This window comes from Triticum aestivum, chromosome 3B (assembly GCF_018294505.1).
Source record: "Triticum aestivum cultivar Chinese Spring chromosome 3B, IWGSC CS RefSeq v2.1, whole genome shotgun sequence".
In the NCBI taxonomy this organism is placed as follows: Eukaryota; Viridiplantae; Streptophyta; class Magnoliopsida; order Poales; family Poaceae; genus Triticum; species Triticum aestivum.
In genome coordinates this window covers 547,410,824-547,436,493 of record NC_057801.1, presented here as the reverse complement: position 1 = coordinate 547,436,493, position 25,670 = coordinate 547,410,824, and the positions used below count along the sequence as shown (strand labels likewise).

The window sequence follows — 25,670 nt, the reverse complement described above, 5'->3', positions numbered from 1 at the left end:
CCCTTCCCCCTATAAATAGAGGGGTGAGGGGAGGTCAGCCGGACCACCCTCCAAGGCGCAGCCCTCCCCTCCCCAACACCTCTCCTCCTCCGTTGTGTGCTTGGCGAAGCCCTGTCGGAGTACTGCCTCTCCACCATCACCACGCCGTCGTGCTGCCGGTGGAGCTGTCTTCCTCAACCTCTCCTTCCCCCTTGCTGGATCAAGAAGGAGGAGACGTCTCCCGTCCCGTACGTTTGTTGAACGCGGAGGTGTTGTCCGTTCAGCACTTGGTCATCGGTGATTCGAATCACGTCGAGTACGACTACATCATCACCTTGCAAGCTTCCGCACGCGATCTACAAGTGGTATGTAGATGCAAACTCTCTCCCTTGACTCGTTGCTTAGATGAACTCATAGATGGATCTTGGTGAAACCGTAGGAAAATTTTTAATTTTCTGCAACGTTCCCCAATAGTGGCATCATGAGCTAGGTCTATGCGTAGTTCTCTTTGCACGAGTAGAACACAATTTTGTTGTGGGCGTGGATTTTGTCATCTTATTTGCCTCTACTAGTCTTTTCTTGCTCAACGGTATTGTGGGATGAAGCGGCCCGGACCAACCTTACACGTACGCTTACGTGAGACCGGTTCCACCGACTGACATGCACTAGTTGCATAAGGTGGCTGGCGGGTGTCTGTCTCTCCCACTTTAGTTGGAGCGGAATCGATGAACAGGGCCCTTATGAAGGGTAAATAGAAGTTGACAAAATCACGTTGTGGTGATTCGTAGGTAAGAAAACGTTCTTGCTAGAACCCAATTGCAGCCACGTAAAAGATGCAACAACAATTAGAGGACGTCTAACTTGTTTTTGCAGCGATTGATCATGTGATGTGATATGGCCAGAAGTTGTGATGAATGATGAATTGTGATGTATGAGATCATGTTCTTTGTAATAGGATTCACGACTTGCATGTCGATGAGTATGACAACCGGCAGGAGCCATAGGAGTTGTCTTTATTTTTTGTATGACCTGCGTGTTATTGAATAACGCCATGTAAACTACTTTACTTTATTATTAAACGTTAGTCATAGAAGTAGAAGTAGTCGTTGGCGTGACAACTTCATGAAGACACGATGATGGAGATCATGATGATGGAGATCATGGTGTCAAGCCGGTGACAAGATGATCATGGAGCCCCGAAGATGAAGATCAATGGAGCTATATGATATTGGCCATATCATGTCACAACTATATAATTGCATGTGATGTTTATTATGTTTTATGCATCTTGTTTACTTAGGACGACGGTAGTAAATAAGATGATCCCTTACAAAAAAAATTCAAGAAGTGTTCTCCCCTAACTCTGCACCGTTGCTACAGTTCATCGCTTCTAAGCACCACGTGATGATCGGGTGTGATGGATTCTTACGTTCACATACAACGGGTGTAAGACAGTTTTACACAGCGAAAACACTTAGGGTTAACTTGACGAGCCTAGCATGTGCAGACATGGCCTCGGAACACGGAGACCGAAAGGTCGAACACGAATCGTATGGAAGATACGATCAACATGAGAATGTTCACCGACGATGACTAGTCCGTCTCACGTGATGATCGGACACGGGCTAGTCGGCTCGGATCGTGTAACACTTAGATGACTAGAGGGATGTCTAATCTAAGTGGGAGTTCATAATTTGATTAGAACTTTATTATCATGAACTTAGTCTAAAACCTTTGCAAATATGTCTTGTAGATCAATGGCCAACGCTAATGTCAACATGAACTTCAACGCGTTCCTAGAGAAAACAAAGCTGAAAGATGATGGCAGCAACTATACGGACTGGGTCCGGAACCTGAGGATCATCCTCATAGCTGCCAGGAAACAATATGTCCTAGAAGGACTGCTAGGTGACGCTCCCGTCCCAGAGAACCAAGACATTATGAATGCTTGGCAGTCTCGTGCTGATGATTACTCCCTCGTTCAGTGTGGCATGCTTTACAGCTTAGAACCGGGGCTCCAAAAGCGTTTTGAGCACCACGGAGCATATGAGATGTTCGAAGAGCTGAAACTAGTTTTTCAAGCTCATGCCCGGGTCGAGAGATATGATGTCTCCGACAAGTTCTACAGTTGTAAGATGGAGGAAAACAGTTCTGTCAGTGAGCACATCCTGAAGATGTCTGGGTTGCACAACCGTATGACCCAGCTGAACATTAACCTCCCAGATGAGGCGGTCATTGACAGAATCCTCCAGTCGCTCCCACCAAGCTACAAGAGCTTTGTGATGAACTACAACATGCAGGGGATGGAAAAGACCATTCCTGAAGTGTTCTCGATGCTGAAGTCAGCAGAGGCTGAAATCAAGAAAGAACATCAAGTGTTGATGGTCAATAAGACCACTAAGTTCAAGAAGGGCAAGGGTAAGAAGAACTTCAAGAAGGACGACAAGGAGGTTGCCGCGCCTGGTAAGCCAGTTACCGGGAAGAAGTCAAAGAATGGACCTAAGCCTGAGACTGAGTGCTTTTATTGCAAGGGGAAGGGTCACTGGAAGCAGAACTGCCCCAAATACTTAGCGGATAAGAAGGCCGGCAACACCAAAGGTATATTTGATATACATGTGATTGATGTGTACCTTACCAGTACTCGTAGTAACTCCTGGGTATTTGATACCGGTGTCGTTGCTCATATTTGTAACTCACAGCAGGAGCTGCGGAATAAACGGAGACTGGCGAAGGACGAGGTGACGATGCGCGTCGGGAATGGTTCCAGAGTCGATGTGATCGCCGTCGGCACGCTGCCTCTACATTTACCTACGGGATTAGTTTTGAACCTTAATAATTGTTATTTAGTGCCAAGTTTGAGCATGAACATTGTATCTGGATCTCGTTTAATACGAGATGGCTACTCATTTAAGTCTGAGAATAATGGTTGTTCGATTTATATGACAGATATGTTTTATGGTCATGCTCCGATGGTCAATGGTTTATTCTTAATGAATCTCGAGCGTAATATTACACATGTTCATAGTGTAGATGCCAAAAGATTTAAAGTTGATAACGATAGTCCCACATACTTGTGGCACTGCCGCCTTGGTCACATTGGTGTCAAGCGCATGAAGAAGCTCCATGCCGATGGACTTTTAGAGTCTCTTGATTATGAATCGTTTGACACGTGCGAACCATGCCTCTTGGGCAAAATGACCAAGACTCCGTTCTCCGGAACAATGGAGCGAGCAACCAACTTGTTGGAAATCATACATACCGATGTGTGTGGTCCAATGAGCGTTGAGGCTCGCGGAGGATATCGTTATGTTCTCACTCTCACTGATGACTTGATTAGATATGGGTATGTCTACTTAATGAAACACAAGTCTGAGACCTTTGAAAAGTTCAAGGAATTTCAGAATGAGGTAGAGAATCAACGTGACCGAAAGATAAAATTCTTACGATCAGATCGTGGAGGAGAATACTTAAGTCACGAATTTGGTACACACTTAAGGAAATGTGGAATCGTTTCACAACTCACGCCGCCTGGAACACCTCAGCGAAACGGTGTGTCCGAACGTCGTAATCGCACTCTATTGGATATGGTGCGGTCTATGATGTCTCTTACCGATTTACCGCTATCATTTTGGGGATACGCTCTAGAGACAGCTACATTCACTTTAAATAGGGCACCGTCTAAATCCGTTGAGACGACACCGTATGAATTATGGTTTGGAAAGAAACCTAAGCTGTCGTTTCTAAAAGTTTGGGGATGCAATGCTTATGTCAAGAAACTTCAACCTGAAAAGCTCGAACCCAAGTCGGAAAAATGCGTATTCATAGGATACCCTAAGGAAACTGTCGGGTATACCTTCTACTTAAGATCCGAAGGCAAGATCTCTGTTGCCAAGAACGGATGCTTTCTGGAAAAAGAGTTTCTCTCGAAAGAAGTAAGTGGGAGGAAAGTAGAACTCGATGAAGTACTACCTCTTGAGCGGGAAAGTGGCGCAGCGCAGGAAACCGTTCCTGTGATGCCCACACCAACTGAAGAGGAAAACAATGATGATGATCAAGGTACTTCGGATCAAGTTACTACTGAACTTCGTAGGTCCACAAGGACACGTTCCGCACCAGAGTGGTACGGCAACCCTGTCCTGGAAATCATGTTGTTAGACAACAATGAACCTTCGAACTATGAAGAAGCGATGGCGGGCCCGGATTCCAACAAATGGCTTGAAGCCATGAAATCCGAGATAGAATCCATGTATGAAAACAAAGTATGGACTTTGACAGACTTGCCCGATGATCGGCGAGCGATAGAAAACAAATGGATTTTTAAGAAGAAGACGGACGCGGATGGCAATGTTACCATTTATAAGGCTCGACTTGTCGCTAAGGGTTATCGACAAGTTCAAGGGATTGACTACGACGAGACTTTCTCTCCCGTAGCGAAGCTGAAGTCCGTCCGAATCATGTTAGCAATTGCCGCATACTATGATTATGAGATATGGCAGATGGACGTCAAAACGGCATTCCTTAACGGACATCTTAAGGAAGAGCTGTATATGATGTAGCCGGAAGGTTTTGTCGATCCTCGGAATGCTAACAAAGTATGCAAGCTCTAGCGATCCATTTTATGGACTGGTGCAAGCATCTCGGAGTTGGAACATTCGCTTTGATGAGATGATCAAAGCGTTTGGGTTTATGCAGACTTATGGAGAAGCCTGCGTTTACAAGAAAGTGAGTGGGAGCTCTGTAGCATTTCTCATATTATATGTAGATGACATACTCTTGATGGGAAATAATATAGAATTTCTGGACAGCATTAAGGCCTACTTGAATAAGTGTTTTTCAATGAAGGACCTTGGAGAAGCTGCTTATATATTAGGCATCAAGATCTATAGAGATAGATCGAGACGCCTCATAGGTCTTTCACAAAGCACATACCTTGATAAGATTTTGAAGAGGTTCAAAATGGATCAGTCCAAGAAGGGGTTCTTGCCTATGTTACAAGGTGTGAGACTGAGCTCGGCTCAGTCACCGACCACGGCAAAAGATAAAGAAGAGATGAGTGTCATCCCCTATGCTTCAGCCATAGGATCTATTATGTATGCCATGCTGTGTACCAGACCCGATGTAAACCTTGTCGTAAGTTTGGTAGCAAGATACCAAAGTAATCCCGGCAAGGAACACTGGACAGCGGTCAAGAATATCCTGAAGTACCTGAAAAGGACGAAGGACATGTTTCTCGTTTATGGAGGAGACGAAGAGCTCGTCGTAAAGGGTTACGTCAACTCTAGCTTCGACTCAGATCTGGATGACTCTAAGTCACAAACCGGATACGTGTATATGTTGAATGGTGGAGCAGTAAGCTGGTGCAGCTGCAAGCAGAGCGTCGTGGCGGGATCTACGTGTGAAGCGGAGTACATGGCAGCCTCGGAGGCAGCGCATGAAGCGATTTGGGTGAAGGAGTTCATCACCGACCTAGGAGTCATACCCAATGCGTCGGGGCCGATCAAACTCTTCTGTGACAACACTGGAGCTATTGCCCTCGCCAAGGAGCCCAGGTTTCACAAGAAGACCAGGCACATCAAGCGTCGTTTCAACTCCATCCGTGAAAATGTTCAAGATGGAGACATAGAGATTTGCAAAGTGCACACGGATCTGAATGTCGCAGATCCGCTGACTAAACCTCTCTCGCGTGCAAAACATGATCAACACCAGAACTCTATGGGTGTTCGATTCATCACAATGTAACTAGATTAGTGACTCTAGTGCAAGTGGGAGACTGTTGGAAATATTCCCTAGAGGCAATAATAAAAGTATTATTATATTTCAATGTTCATGATAAATGTCTTTTATTCATGCTATAACTGTATTATCCGGAAATCGTAATACACGTGTGAATACTTAGACTACAATATGTCCCTGGTGAGCCTCTAGTTGACTAGCTCGTTGTGATCAACAGATAGTCATGGTTTCCTGACTATGGACATTGGATGTCGTTGATAACGGGATCACATCATTAGGAGAATGATGTGATGGACAAGACCCAATCCTAAGCATAGCATAAAAGATCGTGTAGTTCGTTTTGCTAGAGCTTTGCCAATGTCAAGTATCTCTTCCTTCGACCATGAGATCGTGTAACTCCCGGATATCGTAAGAGTGCCTTGGGTGTATCAAACGTCACAACGTAACTGGGTGACTATAAAGGTGCATTACAGGTATCTCCGAAAGTATTTGTTGGGTTGACACGGATCGAGATTGGGATTTGTCACTCCGTATGACGGAGAGGTATCTCTGGGCCCACTCGGTAATGCATCATCATAATGAGCTCAATGTGACCAAGGTGTTGGACACGGGATCATGCATTACGGTACGAGTAAAGTGACTTGCCGGTAACGAGACTGAACAAGGTATTGGGATACCGACGATCGAGTCTCGGGCAAGTAACGTACCGATTGACAAAGGGAATTGCATACAGGGTTTGATCGAATCCTCGACATCGTGGTTCATCCGATGACAACATCGAGGAGCATGTGGGAGCCATCATGGGTATCCAGATCCCGCTGTTGGTTATTGACTGAGAGCGTCTCGGTCATGTCTGCATGTCTCCTGAACCCGTAGGGTCTACACACTTAAGGTTCGGTGACGCTAGGGTTATTAGGAAGACTAGTATGTGACTACCGAATGTTGTTCGGAGTCCCGGATGGGATCCCGGACGTCACGAGGAGCTCCGGAAGGGTCCGGAGGTAAAGATTTATATATGGGAAGTTGTCAAACGGACACCGGGAAGTTTCGGGGTCATACCGGTATTGTACCGGGGCCACCGGAAGGGTTCCGGGGGTCCACCGGGAGGGGCCACCCCTCCCGGGGGGGCCACATGGGCTGCGTGGGGCAGGGAGCCAGCCCCTGGTGGGCTGGGCGAACCCCCTCCCTTGGGCCCTTGCGCCTAGGGTTGAAGGGGGAACCCTAGAGGGGGCGCCCCCCTTGGCTTGGGGGGCAAGCCACCCTCTCCCCCTCTCCCCTTGGCCGCCGCACCCCCCCTAGATGGGTTCTAGGGGGCCGGCCCCCTTCTCCCTTCCCCCTATAAATAGAGGGGTGAGGGGAGGGCAGCCGGACCACCCTCCAAGGCGCAGCCCTCCCCTCCCCAACACCTCTCCTCCTCCGTTGTGTGCTTGGCGAAGCCCTGTCGGAGTACTGCCTCTCCACCATCACCACGCCGTCGTGCTGCCGGTGGAGCCTTGGAGGGTGGTCCTCAACCTCTCCTTCCCCCTTGCTGGATCAAGAAGGAGGAGACGTCTCCCGTCCCGTACGTGTGTTGAACACGGAGGTGCTGTCCGTTCAGCACTTGGTCATCGGTGATTCGAATCACGTCGAGTACGACTACATCATCACCTTGCAAGCTTCCGCACGCGATCTACAAGTGGTATGTAGATGCAAACTCTCTCCCTTGACTCGTTTCTTAGATGAACTCATAGATGGATCTTGGTGAAACCGTAGGAAAAATTTTAATTTTCTGCAACGTTCCCCAACAGCTGGTTCACCACATATTTAAGGTACATTTTGTCTTGCTCCTGCTGTGTGACATACTGACCTGCTGCACATCCGCGTGAAGCACATCCACCCGCTGCCGGAGGCGTCCCGTGCCCACGCTGACTTCAAGGCCCGGAAGACGCCGGGCTCCATACTGCTGACCCAATAGAACTAAGCACCGTCATCTTTTTTGGGTAGGAGAAGAAGGCATAAATAGGGGACTCGGCGAAGAATCTACAATGCTTGTCAATATGTTCGCATCTGAACATTGAATCCTCTGTCTCTCTGTTTCTCCTGGTTATGTTGGATTCAGTATGAATGAGTGTGTTTGTTGGTTATGAGTTGGATTGTGGTCTTGCTGTGCACATCATTGTTTGAAGCATGACGAGTTGTAAAGACCAACATTTTTCAATATAGTGACCTAGCAGGACAATTATTTCCCTCAGTTTGTATATTTTTTATATTCATGTCAAGTTATACACTAGACTAATTATAACAACATGTCAAGCTTATAAGGCATGGCGAGTTCATGTCAAGCACCTACAACTTGGTCGTCAACAAGTCGATAACATCACATGCTTGGTTTTAGAAATTAAAGTAACAAGCGCAAACACCAATCCACTGGTGCACCACAAGGCGGCATCAGCGTTGCCAGGTGAGAGGCTGTGGTGGATCGTTGCTAGGAATTGGTTTGGTTGTGTCAGGTGTGTGCGTGCAGCAAGCCTCTCTGGCCACCTACCCCGGCATTGGGGTTAGACGGAAGATGGGTAATTAAACAAAGATATATGTGAAATTGTAAAATCAAGTGATTTTCTCGCATTGTAAAGTCATTTTGTTTCACCCGTTGCAACGCACGGGCACGTTTACTAGTTATTATTAGGTAGAGATTAGGGAGAGATTAAGACCATTAGGAATATATATTTTTTTGCACGAAAACATCCGATCTATTTAAAAAAACATCAGAAATAATAAAAATTGCATCCAGATTCATAAACATATCCATTTGTGATAATGATAGGTTATAAACCCAAAACATATTGTTACTTATTTGGTTGATGGACCAAATTATTTAATAGTTACTCCGCGATAATTTTTTTGAATAATAAGGTATTCCCTCCGTCCGGAATTACTTGTCACCGAAATGAATAAAAATGGATGTATCTAAAAATAAAACATGTCTACATACATCCATTTTTTGACAAGTATTTTTGCACGGAGGGAGTACTTAAATACCATGATCTACCGGTTGTCTGCCGCTATAAAAGCTAGTCTCGTTCTCTCCCTAGAGAAAGCACAGCCCATGCCCTCCGAGCGACCACGCTGCCACCACTGGCACCTGTGAGCGAGGACGCCATCCAACTCCCGCTGCCGGTGGTCTCTAGTTGATTCCGCTGCCGGGATCCATCTCTCTCCCCACATCATCATCCTCTCTGTGATGTTCCTCTGCAAATCGATGCACACATACTAATTGCTGAACCCCTTACGTTTCTCTCAGATCTTCGTTTTGCACTTTTGCTTCACTTGTTGTTTCTTGATATACTCCTGTGTTTGATGGAGTGCTGCCTGCTATTCTGTGGGCATGGGCATGCTCACGAGCAGCGGCTGCCCTCCGGTGACGGCCATGGCCGAAGAGCCCTTCGGCCTGAAAAAAACTGGCAGGGAACTGCTACCCCACCCCATCACCCCCGATTGCCATCACTACTCTGCTCGCAGACCCCTCTTCTGCTTTCTCCTCCAACCCTTAAACCCCAGCCGGCCCGTCGTCGCCGTAGTGCCTCGCCTTGTCGTCTCTCCGGTACTTCGTCCATGGCAACAAAGCATCACGTATCGGCCGTGATCTTTGATCTGGACGACACCCTCCTGGACACTGGTACACACATCCGCATAATCTCCTTCTGGAAGAAAACACTGGGACTAATTTCCAAAATGGAATATGTAAACGATGGTGTGTGCGTGTGTGTTGATGCAGAGAGTGTAACAAGAGGCATCTTGAACGATTTCCTGGCGACATATGGGAAGACAGCAGATGCGGGGAAGGAGGAGGGGAGGCTGGGGCAGAGTCACAGGGAGTACGCGGCTGGGATCATCGCAGATTACGGGCTGCCGCTCACTCTCGAGGAATACTCAGAGGCAATATTCCCCTTGTACCTCAAAAGGTTTGTTTCATTTTGGCACGTTGATCAAATCTGCAATGTCATGTTCATCCCAACTCCTTTTTTTGTTTGCTCGTATGTTCATCACAACTAACCACTTGGCTTGGTGCTACTGTTGTCCAGCTGGCAGAAGGCAAAACCACTTCCAGGGGTTAGAAGACTTCTCAAGCATCTTCACAAGAATGGAGTACCGCTGGCACTTGCTTCCAACTCCTAGATGAAAATTATCGATCAAAAAATTCTGAAACTAGAAGGTTTGTGACGTAGAAGTAGATACCCTTTTTTAAAAAGAGGATGATCCCGGCCTATGTACCATGTGTAGCCATTGTGGTACTGATATAGGGTTTGGTTACCCATGCGCGCACACCCAAAAACTATGGGGGTTCGGCACTGTACCTTACCTACCAATGATCAGTCATCAAAATTCAAACGTGAGCCAAACGTCCGAATGGTGTGAAAGTAAACGCATGCATCGATTTGATCCAAAGACTGGAGAATAATAAAGCTCTCCTTTATCTTACAAATATTGGAATGATACACAAAGTTGAAGCACAAGGCACGGCAAGATATCAAACACCGTGTTGAAGTAAAATCAAATCAAAATGTTGTGTTGAAGCAAAGACCCTCATCTTAACCGAAGCTTTTTTTTATAATAGCAAGAAAAATGGTACACAAACGATGAGCTTTGCCCGATTTCTAGACGACAAGATATAGCAGCAATTGATCATCTCGGTTCACGTGGGCTGCAGCCATCGATCACAAGGTCGTATGAAAATCGTCCTGCAAATTGTCACGTGCACAATAATTTTGTAATAGCAATACCAAACCCTAGCGCCGCCACCACAAATTTTGCCTCCACCCTCTCCGCCGCCGCTGGAGGACGCCAGCGGCCGATGCCGCGCGGCTGACGGCGGCGGCGGGGATCCTTGCTCGCGACTACGGGCGGCACTCGGGCACGGCGGGTGCTACTCAGCGGTCATGTGCGTCGGCCCGCGAACTGCAGCCCAGATCCGCCGGTTGCCGCTTCCTCGCCGGCGTCCTGAGGCTCGGCGCGCGGGCGCCGTGCTGCGAGCTGGTGGTGGAGTGCCTCCTGCGCGCGCGCACAAGCTCTCGGATGCTGCTTTCCGCGGTCTGCCCCATGGCTTCCCCTGCTCTGCTTCGCTCCTGTGGCGCTCTGAAGCAACCGGTGGACGCAGCGCCGTGTTGCGCGCTCCAGTGGGCGTCCAGGTCACGAGGCCGTGCCATCCGCGCACGGATCCGTGCTGGCACGTGGGGTCGTCTCTGGGTTGCATCCCGGCGGAGCCGCCGTCCCCTGCCGTGGTCGGCTGGACGAGGTGGTGGCTGCGCCGTGGAGCTGGTGGTGGTGCGGTGCGGTGCGCCTGGTCCCAGATGCGCCGGGGCAGGCTGGATCCTCTCGAATCTGCCCTCGGGCGTGGCGTCGAGTCAGGGGAGCTGCGGAGTGAGGTGCGACTGGAGCGGCCGGCGCGTCGGCTCCAGATCTGTCAGTGGTCGCAGTTTGCCGAGGTTCCCGTCCCCGATCTGGCCATCTTCGTGGAGGTCGGTCGTGGGATGCTGCTCGGCGGCTTGGTTGGCGCTGCCAGCTGTGTTGGTGGATGTGTGGCTTGCTTCTGGCTTGGGGTTGCCGGTCGTGATGGCGGACGGCACGGGGGCCGTCTCGGGTCATGTGCGGCGGTGCTCTGGGAGAAATCCCTGCTCACCCCTTGGGTGAGCTGACCACGACAGCGCCAACCCGGCGTCGTATTCCTTCCTAGAGGCGTGGTCTCCGAGCTCTTCCGCGTGGATCTGCTTCGGCGTGGTTCAGGCCTCTTGCTGTAGGGATGTGCTCAAACTTCGGGTGAGAACCTTGCATCGACTATGTCGATGTCGGCGGCAGCGGCGACTATGGACGTCGTCTTCCTCGCAGGAGGTGCCGCTGTGGAGCTCCAGCACCTACGGCACTTGCTTTGTGGTCTCCGGGTGAAAACCTGAGATTTGGCTCGCCGGATCGGATGATGGTGTTGTGTCTTCGACAACACTACCTCCTTGGAGGCGTCATCTTGAAGGCCCAACGACGGCTCCGGTTGCCGTGCGTGGTGGTGGGTGGTGCGGCCAGCTTAGGGCCGACGGTGGTGTGTTTCTTCTTCATGTGTTTCTCTTCGGCTGTCCTTCGTGTGGTCTCCGTCCTGTTGCTGTGCATGCTCAAGACCCTCCCATGGTTGCCGTTGTGCTGCGGCGAGCTTCGGGCTCTTGGTGTTGTCTTGGTTCACCTTTGCTCAAATGACGACGCAATGATGCCTCCCCAACCTGCTAATCGTTTCGACCGCCTGTGGTGGATCTCCCAGTCAAGGTTCGTGTTAAGGTTTGGCACTCGTTGATTATGGTTGATCCTCAGTTGTGCCGTGGGGCTCGGTATGCACGCCGGTGCGGTGCGTTAGGTTGTTTGCAGAGTCTTGGTATTGTGATCTCTCGACAGCACCCCACATCTACTTGTGTCTCTCGTGGTGTTGGTCTTTTTGCCTGCTAGCTAGGTTGATGTCATGCCTTCTGTGGGTGGCAATTTTTTCTCATCTTCTGTAACCTTGTTACCTGTACGGTTTTCGGCCCGGTTTCCCTCATAAACGGGGTCAACTTGTTTAGGTTTTTGATCCGGTTTTTCTTATAAACTGGATCAGCCAAAGCTTAAGGGGTGACTCTTGGCTTTGGCAGCTTTTTGAGCAATATATTCAGGTGGGGATCCTCTCCCCCCCGGTGACCGTTCAAAAAAAAATAAGTTGGCATGACCAAAGGAAAATAAAAATCTTCAATATATATTAAATATAGATTTTTCTTGAAGAAGATATGATTTTTTTTCACAGGGAAACATTAGTGGGGAGTCATGTTGTATATATTTTTATAAAAGAAGGGAGAAAATCCCTTTTTTCTCCTTGGATGTTCGTGCCAGTGATTACCACGTCGAAAAGTCCTCCCATTTTCCAATTAAACAACTATCTTACATTTTAGCATGTTTATTCATGTTTCTCTAGATTTTCTACACCCCTTAGGGAGCTAGAGCAGGGTCATGGGCTCTTTCTTTGTTGCAAGCTCGGAGGTGTGATAGCATGAGGGAGAAAGCGATAGGGGAGGGTAGACAGCAAGAGATGGTGATCTATAGTTTTTTTTTATCACAGTAAATACGCAGATGCTCACATATGGAGAGAGATATAGTGCATGATGGACTAAGAGAGGGAAAATGTTAGTGGTAAAAAGACAAGCACTCATTCGAAAAAATATACTTGTGAGGGTTCCCTCCTCTCATCTAACAAGGTCGTCGTTCTCACCCGCCTCTGGTCACCACCTAGGAGTGGGGATGTGGAGGGAACTCGGCTCTTTGTTCAATGTGTAGTCCCATTTCGTCTTTGTCTTTGTTCTCATGTCGCAGCGACGATTTTGAGGTGGTGGCGGCATCATGTCGATGGAATAAGTCCCTCCATGCATCCTTCTCCATGCCGCGCCGATGTTCGCCCATCATTGCTGATGAGCCTATGAGGGCCCAGTCCCATCGATTTGAGCAACCAAATATATTGTGCAGACTATTAGGAGTTCGTTTTCGCCAGGTGCTTCTCCTCTAGAATGTGGCGGCAATTTGAATTTTAATATTCTAGTGACTTTCTCTTGCCATTGATGTTTTGTTGGTTTCCGGAGGCGTGCCAGAAGGGTTGGCAGATCTAGTTGGGGATGGCAATGAACTTTTGTTTCACTTGGTGTGCAAGGTGGTTGGTTCAGCGCAATCCTCGTGCTCTTCAAGAGTGGTGGCCCCAAACCTAAGCACCGACAAGGTTGGGGCATGATCCCAATAGATATTCATCTATAGTAGCTTTATTCCGTCTGTAGGGGCAACCAATCCGCAGGGAAGCCGCTTTGCTTGTGGTCGTCAAAAACCACGAGGCGCATGGAGTTTTGTGGATGATGTTTTTCTTTCAGAATAAATTGTCTTCGAAGGGGACTCTTGTGACTCAAGTTATCATCGGTAGTCCTGAATGATATAGTTTATAGATGCATAAAAGAATATTCAAGCAATAATTTAGTGCTAAGTTTTTGTATGCGGTGATCATCTAATGAAAGTCCTTATTTTGCAGAACTGAAAGACTGTTTTTCCGTGGTTCTTGGTGTTGATCAGGTTCCTCGTGGAAAACCTTGCCCTGACATGTACGAACGTTTTTCCATAACTTACAATAGAAAGACTGGGGGAGTATCATTTTCTCACATGACTTAAAGATCCTAAGGCCCTCTTTGATTCAAAAGATATCCGCAGGATTGTAATTCTTAGATACATTTTGTATGTATTATTAGTACGATTCAATGTTACAGAATCCTTCTCCAAATATTTCTGTGCACTACATTTCACAGAAGATTTCATTCACTTAAAAGAATCATTTTTTTGTGGTGCAATCAAACAGTTTTTGGTGTAAATAAAATTGTTTAAGATTAGAATAGAAATGACTTGGTAATCCTGTGTTTGTTTTTTCTATTCCACCGTTACTTTGGAGGAGCGCATTGAAGCTTCCACTAAGTTAACAACCCAAAAACACAGTACAAACACATTCAATATTATTGATCGTGTAATATCTTATATCTCTTTGTTTCTAGATATCTGGAAGCCGCAGAGAGACTCGGCGTAAATCCATCATCATGCCTGGTCATAGAAGATTCTCTGTAAGTTTGTTGTTCCGTACACACACGAAAAGAGAAGACAAAATAAAATATGCATTCTCCTATAACGGAAAACGAAACTGCTCTGCATACGATGCTTTTCTCGTCCGAGCAGTACGATCAGAGAAAATCATCTCTACATGCTATGGCCCACAAACTGAATTACTTATGGTTGTCTCTAATCGTACAGTGTTGTGCAGGAACTTGTCGTACGCATAGCAAGGTTCAACGGAAAATGGCGGCTAAATCCTAATCATTGTTCTCAAATTCAGAAATAGAATGGCAAGCATTTGTGCATTAAAAAGGACATCTTCGGCATTCAGTTTAATTTCTACTTCCAGAAAAATGTTAACTTTCTATTTTGTTGGCAAAATTTTGTTAGTGTTGGAATCCGGGGTGCCAAGGCTTCTGGGGCAAAGGTAGTCGCTGTTCCGTCACTCCAAACTGAAAGGAAACGTTACTCAATTGCCGATCTTGTCCTCTGTTCACTGCTGGACTTCCATCCTGAACTATGGGATCTTCCTCCATTTGACGATCGTAACTTTCTCGATTTCTCCATTCTCCATTAACATTTATTTCAGAAAAAAAAAGTCTGATAGATGGCACTTGTTGCAGGCATTCAAGGTGCATTGCCCATGGAACCAATGTACTTAAATGCTCACATAGGAAATGTGATATCAAACAATACTCATATGATAGTAGCAGGTCCGAGACCTTCCTCCCACTTCTAATATGACAATGACTGCCAAGATTATAGATCTTATCACATGGTGATTTCTAAAATAAAAAAGATAAACATCAAACTTTCCAGATATTGCTCTTGCGCGCATGTAAGTTAAGTCCACGCATGTAAAAGTTCTATTTTCAAATCAATCTATAACATGCAGTATGTAAGAATAGCTATGGTGAAAGATGGAATTGCTAAGATGATGCAGAGAAAAGGCAAAACAAAAAAATGATGACACCAGCATACTAAAGCTAACTTTGATACTTCGATAAAAAAATCCAAATTATTTTGTTACCACGTGATAATACGCTAGTTACCATCTTGTATGTAATGGGTTCTCATGTTGTCTCGCAAAGGTACTCCCTCCGTCCGGAAATACTTGTCATCAAAATGAATAAAAGGGGATGTATCTAGATATATTTTAGTTCTAAATGCATCCCTTTTTGTCCATTTTGATGACAAGTATTTTTGGACGGAGGGAGTAACTATTACTAGGCAACCTATTAAGCATGTCACCATCATGGTAGTAATTGTTAACCATCCGGAGTACATAAGCACCATGCATGGTGGTAGCTAATACTCCATCATCTTAACTTGTATAAGATGTCGCAAGTTAGTCATCTTTCTTTCTGAAATGCTGATAAGTGCTCATTGTTGTTAGTTGCTGATCACTGCAAACAGGTGAACATACCTACGACTCCGTTCCTGGCCAATTATCAGGAATTGTTTTTGGTTGGGCCAAGTTAGAACCACATGGAGTATCTAAGGTGGTTGTCAGCATTGGGTGGGACATTTCGCCGCCGGCTGTTGGAAGAGTGATGGTTTGTACTTTTATTTAATTTTCGATTACCTTTATATATGCACATTGTTAAGCTATAAATTTAAAGGGCTGTTTTTGTATGGGAGGCCAGTTGTGTGTAGGTTAGCATGATATTTTGTTGAGTGATTTGCTTTCATGATTTGGAATTGTGTCCTTTCTTTTCTGTTCTTAAAACTTGTGTCCTTTTTTTTTCAGCACATATGTTTTCTTGATCCCTGCTGCAATGCCAAATCAGGGGAGCCACTTGAGCTACTGTTAGTTGGTTACATCCGGGAGCTCCAAAGCACGGTAATTTAGCCATTTACAATTTGTCTGTTTGCTACTGTATAGTCTATATGGACCCTACATGGCATGCAATGCAGAGCATATTAAGTTAAAGCTCACCACGGGCTAATTTTTTCTACAGAAGTCAACACATGGTAGTCACTAACTTAAGCATTTGTTGCAGGGAAGTACTACATCTCAAGCATTAAGCATTACTGAGGAAGATCAAAGCATCGTGAGGGATGCACTGGACCTCCCAGCTTTCTCCGAACTAGAGGAGCTAACACTCTTCAGTGTGCCTGGGAAGGAACCGTTTGAATGATTTGCCCAATTCGTTCTCACGCAGTGGGCGATGTAGTGTGTTTACTGGATGTGATTAGATATATCTAAAACATACACGATCAGCTGCAAGTTAGAAGCTACATCTCCAAGTCTTATAAACACACGGAGTTGCTATAGCTTATGTAATAAAAAGATGTAAAAAAGTTTGTTCATTTATCACGACGTGTATGTGTTTGTAAAAGATGTAAAATAAATATGTAAAAGATGCAATAAAAACGTGGAAGGCATGGGTTTTGCGTTTGTGCTGGAGAAGCAAAGGTGTGATTGCATAGGGATGCAAACTTGTGACCCTCAGGGTACTCCAGGAATAAAAGTACTATTCACAACCATCAACACATCTATTAGAGTTGGTTAGATGAGTTTCCTACAGTTTACATGCGGACAATCATGAGAACAGTCAGCAGCATGCTAGAATTAGTATGGTATAATCCAGCTATTCGGAGCGATCACCTTCCTGCCGGTGAAAAGTAAGAAGAAATGGTGGAACCTCTCTTCTTTGGGGTTGCCTGTTTCGAAGGATGGATCCAACCCTGTATTTCTCTTTGAATCTCCAGCGGCAGTTCACCTACTACGGCTGGATCAATGTCTTCAACATTGAGCATCCATGTGTTACCGGAACCAGAAGAGTGCACGACGGCCGTGTTAATATTGTCCCTACCATGTTGTTCAGCCTCGCTTGCTCCTGAAGAACTCTCCGGGCCTACAATGATGAATATTTGGCAAGCAAAGAATTATTTTTCACATTGGTTACAATATGCAGTTGATCAATATCCGCAAGCATATAAAGCAGCCTACCGAACCTTGATGGCTGCAAATTAAGCCGTCAAAGTTTCTTTTCTCGTGCTGGGCAGGTTGACTTTGTGAAAGAAACTTCAAAATAGAGCCAGTTCCCTGAATGATTGTTATGAAACATCTGGATGAGTACTCAGATTAGATAAGACATAAGTATGTCACTCAACTACAATAAATTACAAAGCCAGGCATGGACACTGAAAGTAAACCTCTTGCGGCCTATAAAGATGAGTTTCTCACTCGACTTGACCGTTAGCTCAGCATGCCAATCACCCGCTTAGGGTTGGAGTTGAGTGTTACTGTGTTAGGGTGATGGTTGGTAATGAAGTATGGTCGAACGGATGCTGTGGATACTCTACTACTTCTAGTGGAAATGGAGTAACTAGCAAGATACCATCACATACTGACACAAGAGAATGGTGGGAGAAAGAAAAGCTAAGATATAACAATTAACTTGGGAGTTCTAAATTCTAATACCGCTAGTAATAAAGATGAATGGCACGAAGATCTGAAATCAAAGAGGAAGAATGAAAAACTCAAAACCTGAGATCTGTTTCTAGTATTTGGATATAACATCATAATTTACTGAGTACTGAGTTCAGTTTGCTCCATTTTTCAGCCTTTATACAAAGGACCAAATGATACCTTCTCTTAAAATGAAAAACATTGCTAAATGGTAATCTCATTTCTATCTAAGAAATAAAACACAAACAATCAAGTGTTGATGCACTAGGCTAATTGGTGTGACCAAACCTCGCACGTGGGGGATAGGTTCAAATATTTAAGGCACATTAACTGTTAAAAGAACAGAAATTAGCAACCCACGACAAGTCAGTTTGGTGGTCCCTGAAGAGGAAAGAAACAATTTACCTGAACTTTCGATAATTTCTTTGGCACACCTTTTCCTTCAATTGAGCGACATTGTTTGGCTGAAATACTATTGCCACACTCTTCATTTATAGATGATGGTTCACACTGTTCATGAACTGGAGTCATATATAAGTTGTTATCTAGAGAAGCATGCTCACAGTTCAGTACAGTAAGGGCAAACGGAAATTACAGAGTCTGCAATACTGAACTGAGTAACATTACCAACAAGTGGTGTTAACTCAGGTGTAGAGGAAGAATCAAGGATAGCCGAAGATGCATCGGAACTTGGGCCTTTGATATATTTCAAGATTGAGTTCGTTCCCTGAAGCAATTAAAACATAAAATGGTAAAATGGATAAATTCTTTAATGCACTTATTATCTTATCAAGTCAAGCCTGCACACTAAATATAGTTATAAATTACATAAAAGTGTCCCACGCTACATGTCAAAATACGGATAAACTTCCTTCAAATAACAGAGCTATACACCAGAAAAACATGTCAAAGTTGTTATCAAAAGCAGTCAGCAACTAATGTGATGTCCATACGTATTTGGTATGATAAGATATTATGAAATAGCTAATATGGAGTACATCTTATCAAAGAAACAACATGGTCATATTGTCACCTGCTTGTTAATCTAGAGGGGATGATTTTAAACACACGAGTGTATAGAATACCAAGAGAGTTATCACAAACATACACTTGGTATATCAAATATTTTGCTTGCTGTAACAGAAAGAGATGTTATACTCCATCCAGCATTCCGAGAACCCCAAAAATCATGAAGGCCAGATTCGAATAGCTTCATTGCATCTTCTTGAATTTTGCCAGTCCCATAGCGTAATGGACAAGATTTGGAAGGGAATTTCTTCACTGAATTAGACTCATTTTCCTACATATTCCCCACAAGTTAGTAAGCTGAAACTAAAAAGCAATGACTAAATTACGCAAAGTACCTTAGATGCCCTAGCATGGAGAGTTAATGTTTGAGCAACTCTCTTGTTGCAGCTCAAGTCAGACTGAATCCGCTCGCTCAATTCTTCACAAAGTTTATCCAGCCAGCTCTTAACCTACAATGTATGAAACTGATTAGTAATTAATGTGCCAAATTTAAAGAACCCAAAGAAATCAGAAATGACACGGTAACCTATTTTAACTTCGGTGGGATACAGTACCTTAGAAAATCAATCTGTAATGTACGGCATCATTAGTTCCTACATAACTCAAATGGTACAACATGCACTAATCAAACCAGCACAAGGCATGTTGATACCAGTCTGCTTAAGCTCGGTAAGCATGAAAAAAAAGATCCAAAGGACGTTAATAAAATATTTTATAGTATCAACCAAGTAGTTTGCAACCACTGCATAATACCAGTAAGCTGTGTCACTAAATGACAAGACACTCTTCTTGCATCAGGTGATCATTGGAGTTATGAGATGTACATCACTAAGCAACTAATGTTTTAGGTTTCTATCAGCTGTGCACATCCATATAGTTGTCAGAGAAGTTCCTGGATAATCTTTCAAAGTATTTATAGGCAGCTCTAAAGTAGGAAAGGTTGTTCGAGAACAAAAGGCACAACAGGCAGCAGGCATCCTTACAGAAGAATGATTCTTCAATGCTTTTGGGCCAGGAAATGTTTTTCCACAACCATGGCTCTTTGGTAGAAGACGGTCCTCAACTTCTTCTCCGCTAATACCCCTTGCAGTCTTCCATAACCACGTTCTGTGCAAAATCATGTGCTTACAGGATGAGTTTTTATCAAACAATATACTCCCTTTAATCCATATTAATTGTCTCTGATTTGGCACAAAGTTGTACTAAATCAATGAAAATTAATATGGATCAGAGGGAGTACAATTTCTATAATTATAATCTACAAGCATAGTAGCATGGAAATTTAAGTCACATGCTAAAATAAAAGGATTAATAATTGGCAAGTCCAAATCATTCAACGTGGTATCCTAAACATCTGGCACCTGAAATAAGACCAAGCAATATGAAACAATTTACCCTGTATTTACTCCATAGTACTCCTGTAATTTCTCTTCTGTAAAACCTAGAAGATCCCCAACTGTCTCGACCCCCAGATCGCCCTGCAAGGAGCTCCCAAGCTTACCCCCAAGTTGTTTCCTGCATAACATGGACGTGTTTTCATAATTCAGTATCAATCAGTCCTGGAATGTTAGGACTAGAGTAATACAAGGTTTAAAAAACGATGTCCAACAAAAAACAAGAAACCAAAAAATGTGGGGTTGTCATGTAGCTCATTACATCTTCTTCACAGGCAGTGATGCTAGAAAGTCTTGAACTGATGAAGATGGAACAACTGTTTGTTGAGCAGGTTTGTGCATCCCGCTAACAAGTTTAGCTAACATCTGCATAATATAACAACATTTGAGTGGAACACTGCAACAGGAAAAGGAATAGGAAAGTATCAAAAGGGCAATGAAGCAAGAGAAGCACTATGGAGAAGTTGACTTGATTTCCTAAGTTCATAGTACAGTACAAATAATTGGGCAATTTATACTTAAATTTGCAGAATGAGAAGAAGCAAATCATGCAAAAAGCATACTTCATCTACTAACTATTATGACTCGTTATAAACCTTATTGTGAGCAATGCCAGCAGAACAGGTGAATTGGGTTTCCTCCAGAACTTTTACTCGTAACTGTGCAACAAGTATAGCTCCGCATGCCAGCAACTTATCCTGGTAGTTGGCATCTGCTCGACAAAGCCATGCCTTCACATTCTCCTCCCTTTCACCGACATCCTGAACATACATATGAAGGTCTACGATCACACTCTCATCAAATGTAAGAGCAGCCCCAACCAATTTACGGCAAATTTCTTACAGAAGGAAGGTCAAGGATATTTGACTTTGTGGCCTCGTCAAAAATAGACTCTGATGACTCCGGAGGGGATTCCAAGAGCATTTCCTTGGCTGCATCAGTAAGGTCGAGATACACTTCGTCCATGGATGCTCGCTCACACTTCCCCTTAGTCGAAAGGATCGCTACGACCTGAAAGGATCGGACTCGAAACCGTCAATGCCATGGAGCAGTCCTAGTTGTTTAATGCAGTAAATATCAGTGTTTGACACTCGGTTGTTGCAGCAACATACTAGTACCTCGGAGCCGGCATTTCGGTACACATTGAGGTCGGCCTTGTCACGGGACACGGGAACCTGGACTAAGTTTATACCTGGGCAGACATTCTTGGCCTCATCCCCACGCATGGACCTGAATCAATCAATAAAGCATCACAGGTATCTGCCGGGAACTCCGGACCGAGCAAGTAAAAATCGGCCCTCACCTCTTGACGCCGAACTTGCGGGCCTCGTAGCTCACCGCAATCAGACCGCCGCCTTTCCAGTCGTTGTACTGCACCACGGCCGTCGGCTGCCCCTTGAGCGCCGGGTTCCTCCGCTGCTCGACTGGAGGTGAGCAATATGCACTGTTACCCTCTCAGTTCAGAGACGCTGCGAGAGAGGGGGGAGGGGACGAAGAGGGTGGTGACCTTGCACGTAGAAGCAGTCTAGGTCGAGGTGGGCGATCACCCGCGGCTCCTGCGGCTCCGGCCTCGCCACCGGCATCGCTCCCCTTTCCCCGCCGCCGCCTCCCGCCGACTCTGCCGTCACTTTCGCTCCCCTTTCTGTTTTATTTAATGTTTCGGTTTCGGCCGCGCGCGATCGCAGCCGTTCGTCTGACCAGTTGGACGGCTAGTAGGCGAGCTCGTCCCGTTCGCAACCCCATCCTCACGCGGCAACTGGTCAGACGTCTTCACGCGCGAGCAGGTAACTGGTCAATCGTCCTCATGTCGTTCGTCTGACCTGTCGGCGTGGCGCTTGGACATGCCCAGGTCGCAGGTCGCAGATGAACTAACATGACGTCTTCACGCGTGAGCAGGCGTAGCACGTCGCCCCTCCGCCGCGTCTCATAACCGACCAGGACCGTGCGGACCACGTGCGGCAGCAGCGCCGCCTTCTCGTCGCTGAGGAGGACGAGCGAGCCATGGCGGAGTGGCACCGTCCCCATCCGGAGGACGTCGTCATCGAGAACAAGTTCTGGGCAGAGAGGACGGCAAGGCGCTGCGCGGAGCGTGCCGACAGGCGTCGGTGCAAGGCACTGGCTTTATCGCAGTGCGATATCGTCGAGAACGGCGGGCGGTCGATCTTCTCTCCATACGATCTGCATTGGGAAAACATGTGGCTCGACACCTCGGACAACATCACCGAGGATGATGATGATGATGATGGCGGCTGGAAGTCACCGTAGTTTCTCGTTGCACCGTAGTTTCTATCTAATTGCACCATAATTCTGTCTATCTATGTTTTCGAACAATGTAAAATACCTTTGTATCCGTAGTTTCTATCTAGTTTCACTCGTAGTTTTATCTATGCTATGAACTATGTATCGTATTTTATGCTAGAGCTATGTATCGTTTTTTTATATCTATGCAAAGTTCTCATATAAAAAAATGTTGTAGCATGCGCGCGCGCCTGCTGGAGCTGCGCGTGCGCTGCATTTTAGCGCGACCGTTGGAGCCACCGCTGCGCGCCGCGTCAAATCAGGCGATGGGCGTGCGATAAAATAATTTTTAGCGCGCGGCGCGTCCGGCGGCTGTTGGAGATGCTCTTAAATGCATCTTCCAAACTGTTTCGCGCTGTAGATTACAGTGTGTTTTCCTTGAGATATGGGGCGCCGGTATTTCGCCAGTCTTTCAGCCCTTTTCAGTTGTGCTGCAACTTGTTCTATAATATAGCCTTTTTTTTCACTGGCTATCTGGCAATTTAACTGCAGGTGTTCTTCGAATGATCTGCTACCTCATTTCCAGCCAGCTTTATTTAATTGCCTCTGGAAAATATGTACATTTTTTAGCAGAAGAGGGTTACCTCTGATTTCATTAAGAGAAACCAAACCAAGCATAACAGATCCAGTTCAGTTCAACAAAAAAAGATAAAAGAAAAACTAAGTTCAGGCATACTGCTAATAAGTTCAGAAACATCAAAGACAGGACAGCCACCACACAGGGGGGCAAACTACAGTGGACCAGGCCCTAGCACCAATCCAAACCCACGAGCTGGGGGACATGGGGCGTTGTCAAGATTGTTTGTATTTTCTACCCGGGGTGGAAGCGAGATACCCCGGGTCCCTCTCGCGTCGCTCCCCACGCGAGTGACCGAGGGGGTAACCCTAGCCGCCGGCGCCTCAGGTCCCCCCTCTCCCTGCCCCTCTTCTCCCCTTGCCGCGGTCGGGCAAAGCCCGGTAGGTGCTAGCGGCGGGGGGAGGGGGGCTCATCTCCTCCTCGCACGAGGGCTCGGCGCGGGCGGGCGGCGGCGGCGCGTTCATCCGGGACGCGGCGGCGCGCGGGCAGGTTCGACGGCGGTGCTACGGTGCCTCGTCCTGTGCGTGGAGGGACGGACTCGACGGGGGCTGCGGGATCTGTTGGGTAACGTAGTAATTTCAAAAAAAATCCTACGCACACGCAAGATCATGGTGATGCATAACAACGAGAGGGGAGAGAGTTGTCCATGTACCCTCGTAGACCGAAATGGAAGCGTTAGCACAACTGGTTGATGTAGTCGTACGTCTTCACGATCCGACCGATCAAGTACCGAACGCACGGCACCTCCGAGTTCAGCACACGTTCAACTCGATAACGTCCCTCGAACTCCGATCCAGCCGAGCTTTGAGGGAGAGTTCCGTCAGCACGACGGCGTGGTGACGATGATGATGTTCTACCGATGCAGGGCTTCGCCTAAGCACTGCTACGATATTATCGAGGTGGATTATGGTGGAGGGGGGCACCGCACACGGTTAAGAGATCCAAGGGATCAATTGTTGTATGTCCAAGGGGTGCCTCCCTTCCCGTATATAAAGGAGTGGAGGAGGGGGAGGGGGCCGGCCACCCTAGGTGCGCCCCATGAGGAGACTCCCCCCTTCCAAGTGGGAGTAGGGGAGGAGAGGGAAGGAGAGAGAAGGGGAAAGGAAAGGGGGCGCTGAGGGAGTCCTAGATAAGGGGGTATCCGGACTGCCGGACTATATACTTTGGCCGGACTGTTGGACTATGAAGATACAAGATTGAAGACTTTGTCCCGTTTCTAGATGGGACTCTCCTTTGCGTGGAAGGCAAGCTTGGCGATCCGGATGATAGATCTCCTTCTCTGTAAACCGACTCTGTGTAACCCTAGCCCCCTATGGTGTCTATATAAACCGGAGGGTTTAGTCCGTAGGACAACAACAATCATACCATAGGCTGGCTTCTAGGGTTTAGCCTCTTCGATCTCGTGGTAGATCAACTATTGTAATACTCATATCATCAAGATCAATTAAGCAGGAAGTAGGGTATTACCTCCATCGAGAGGGCCCGAACCTGGGTAAACATCGTGTCCCCAGTCTCCTGTTACCATTAGCCTTAGACGCACAATTCAGGATCCCCTACCCAAGATCCGCCGGTTCTGACACCGACATTGGTGCTTTCATTGAGAGTTCCTCTGTGTCGTCGCTGTAAGGCCCGATGGCTTCTCCAATCTCCAACAACACCGTCCGGGATGAAGCCTTCCTCCCCGGACAGATCTTCGTGTTCGGCGGCTTCGCACTGCGGGCCAACTCGCTTGGCCATCTGGAGCAGATCGACAGCTACGCCCTTGGCCATCAAGTCAGGTTCAGGAACCTAAACTACATTGCCGACATCTGCGGAGACTTGATCTTCGACGGATTCGAGCCCACATCAGGAGCGCCAAACGATCGCCACGCGCATGGCTTAGATCTGTCGTCGGACAGTATTCGGGATATCGCGCCTGCCATGGCTCCGGACTTTGATCCAGAGCAGATCGTGCCATCCGAGGACGGGTGGATGGACCCCGCCACGGAGGCCGCACACCTATCGGCGTTGGAGCCGAACACAGACTCCGCTTCTAAGGAAATCTGTGTCTCCGGACCCCCGGACTTGTCTTCGGCCGTAGGTTCTGCACTGCGTGCATCCATGCCCATCGAATCTGATTGGGCTCCAATAATGGAATTCACCGTCGTGGATATCTTCCAGCACTCCCCCTTTGACGATGTGCTAAATTCGTTAAAGTCTCTCTCTTTATCAGGAGACTCTTGGACGAACTATGCCCGGCCCGTGTGGGACACGGATGACGAAGAAAATCGCAACCCACCCACCACCCACTTTATAGCCATTGTCGATGACCTAACAGACATGCTTGAATTCGACTCCGACAACATCGATGGTATGGACATCGGTGCAGGGGACGATCTGGAACCACCGCCCATGGGGCGCTGGACTGCCACTTCATCATATCACGTCTACATGGTGGATACGCCTAAAGAAGACAAGGGTGACAAAAAGGACACAACGGAGGACAAACCCCCCGGACAAAAATCAAAGTGACGACGCAGGCGCCGCTCTAAGTCCAGTCACAGTAAAAATAGCGATAACAACGCAAAAAAGGATGACACTCCGGTTGACTCCAAAGGCAACAACGACCATAGGGACCCAGCGA

The 25,670-nt window shown here is 46.6% G+C and overlaps 1 protein-coding gene and 1 pseudogene across 6 annotated transcripts; one reads left to right on the top strand and one right to left on the bottom strand.

Annotated features, from left to right (window-relative positions):
- Positions 1 to 8,822: 8,822 nt before the first annotated feature.
- On the top strand, positions 8,823 to 16,690 carry LOC123070830 (bifunctional riboflavin kinase/FMN phosphatase-like; annotated as a pseudogene).
- Positions 16,691 to 16,809: 119 nt separating this feature from the next.
- LOC123070829 (DNA polymerase eta) lies at positions 16,810 to 21,951 on the bottom strand. 6 transcript variants are annotated; one of them, XM_044494191.1, is made up of 14 exons: positions 21,680 to 21,951; positions 21,476 to 21,596; positions 21,291 to 21,402; positions 21,016 to 21,183; positions 20,769 to 20,933; positions 20,435 to 20,538; positions 20,174 to 20,293; positions 19,762 to 19,885; positions 19,114 to 19,227; positions 18,858 to 19,049; positions 18,345 to 18,476; positions 18,155 to 18,259; positions 17,293 to 17,383; positions 16,810 to 17,192 (listed from the first exon to the last, which is right to left on the bottom strand). In XM_044494191.1, exons 1-14 carry the CDS (start codon positions 21,753 to 21,755, stop codon positions 16,939 to 16,941), a joined length of 1,878 nt encoding a protein of 625 aa, XP_044350126.1. In that variant the 5' UTR covers positions 21,756 to 21,951; the 3' UTR covers positions 16,810 to 16,938. The 6 variants fall into 6 exon arrangements, 4 of the variants coding, with proteins under 4 accessions (XP_044350126.1, XP_044350124.1, XP_044350127.1 ...); XM_044494189.1 differs by having other exon boundaries at positions 18,155 to 18,294; positions 18,377 to 18,476; XM_044494192.1 differs by having other exon boundaries at positions 18,155 to 18,270; positions 18,377 to 18,476.
- Positions 21,952 to 25,670: the final 3,719 nt, after the last annotated feature.

Bases quoted from the DNA above. Each gene is read 5' to 3' on its own strand.
- LOC123070829 (XM_044494189.1), bottom strand. From the start codon at position 21,755: ATGCCGGTGGCGAGGCCGGAGCCGCAGGAGCCGCGGGTGATCGCCCAC. The intron at 21,597-21,679 runs GTCACCACCCTC...GCTCACCTCCAG, and splicing joins AGACTGCTTCTACGTGCAAG to TCGAGCAGCGGAGGAACCCG. The intron at 18,477-18,857 runs GTATGTTTGTGA...TAATTGCTTCAG, and splicing joins AAATATTTGATATACCAAGT to GGAACGAACTCAATCTTGAA.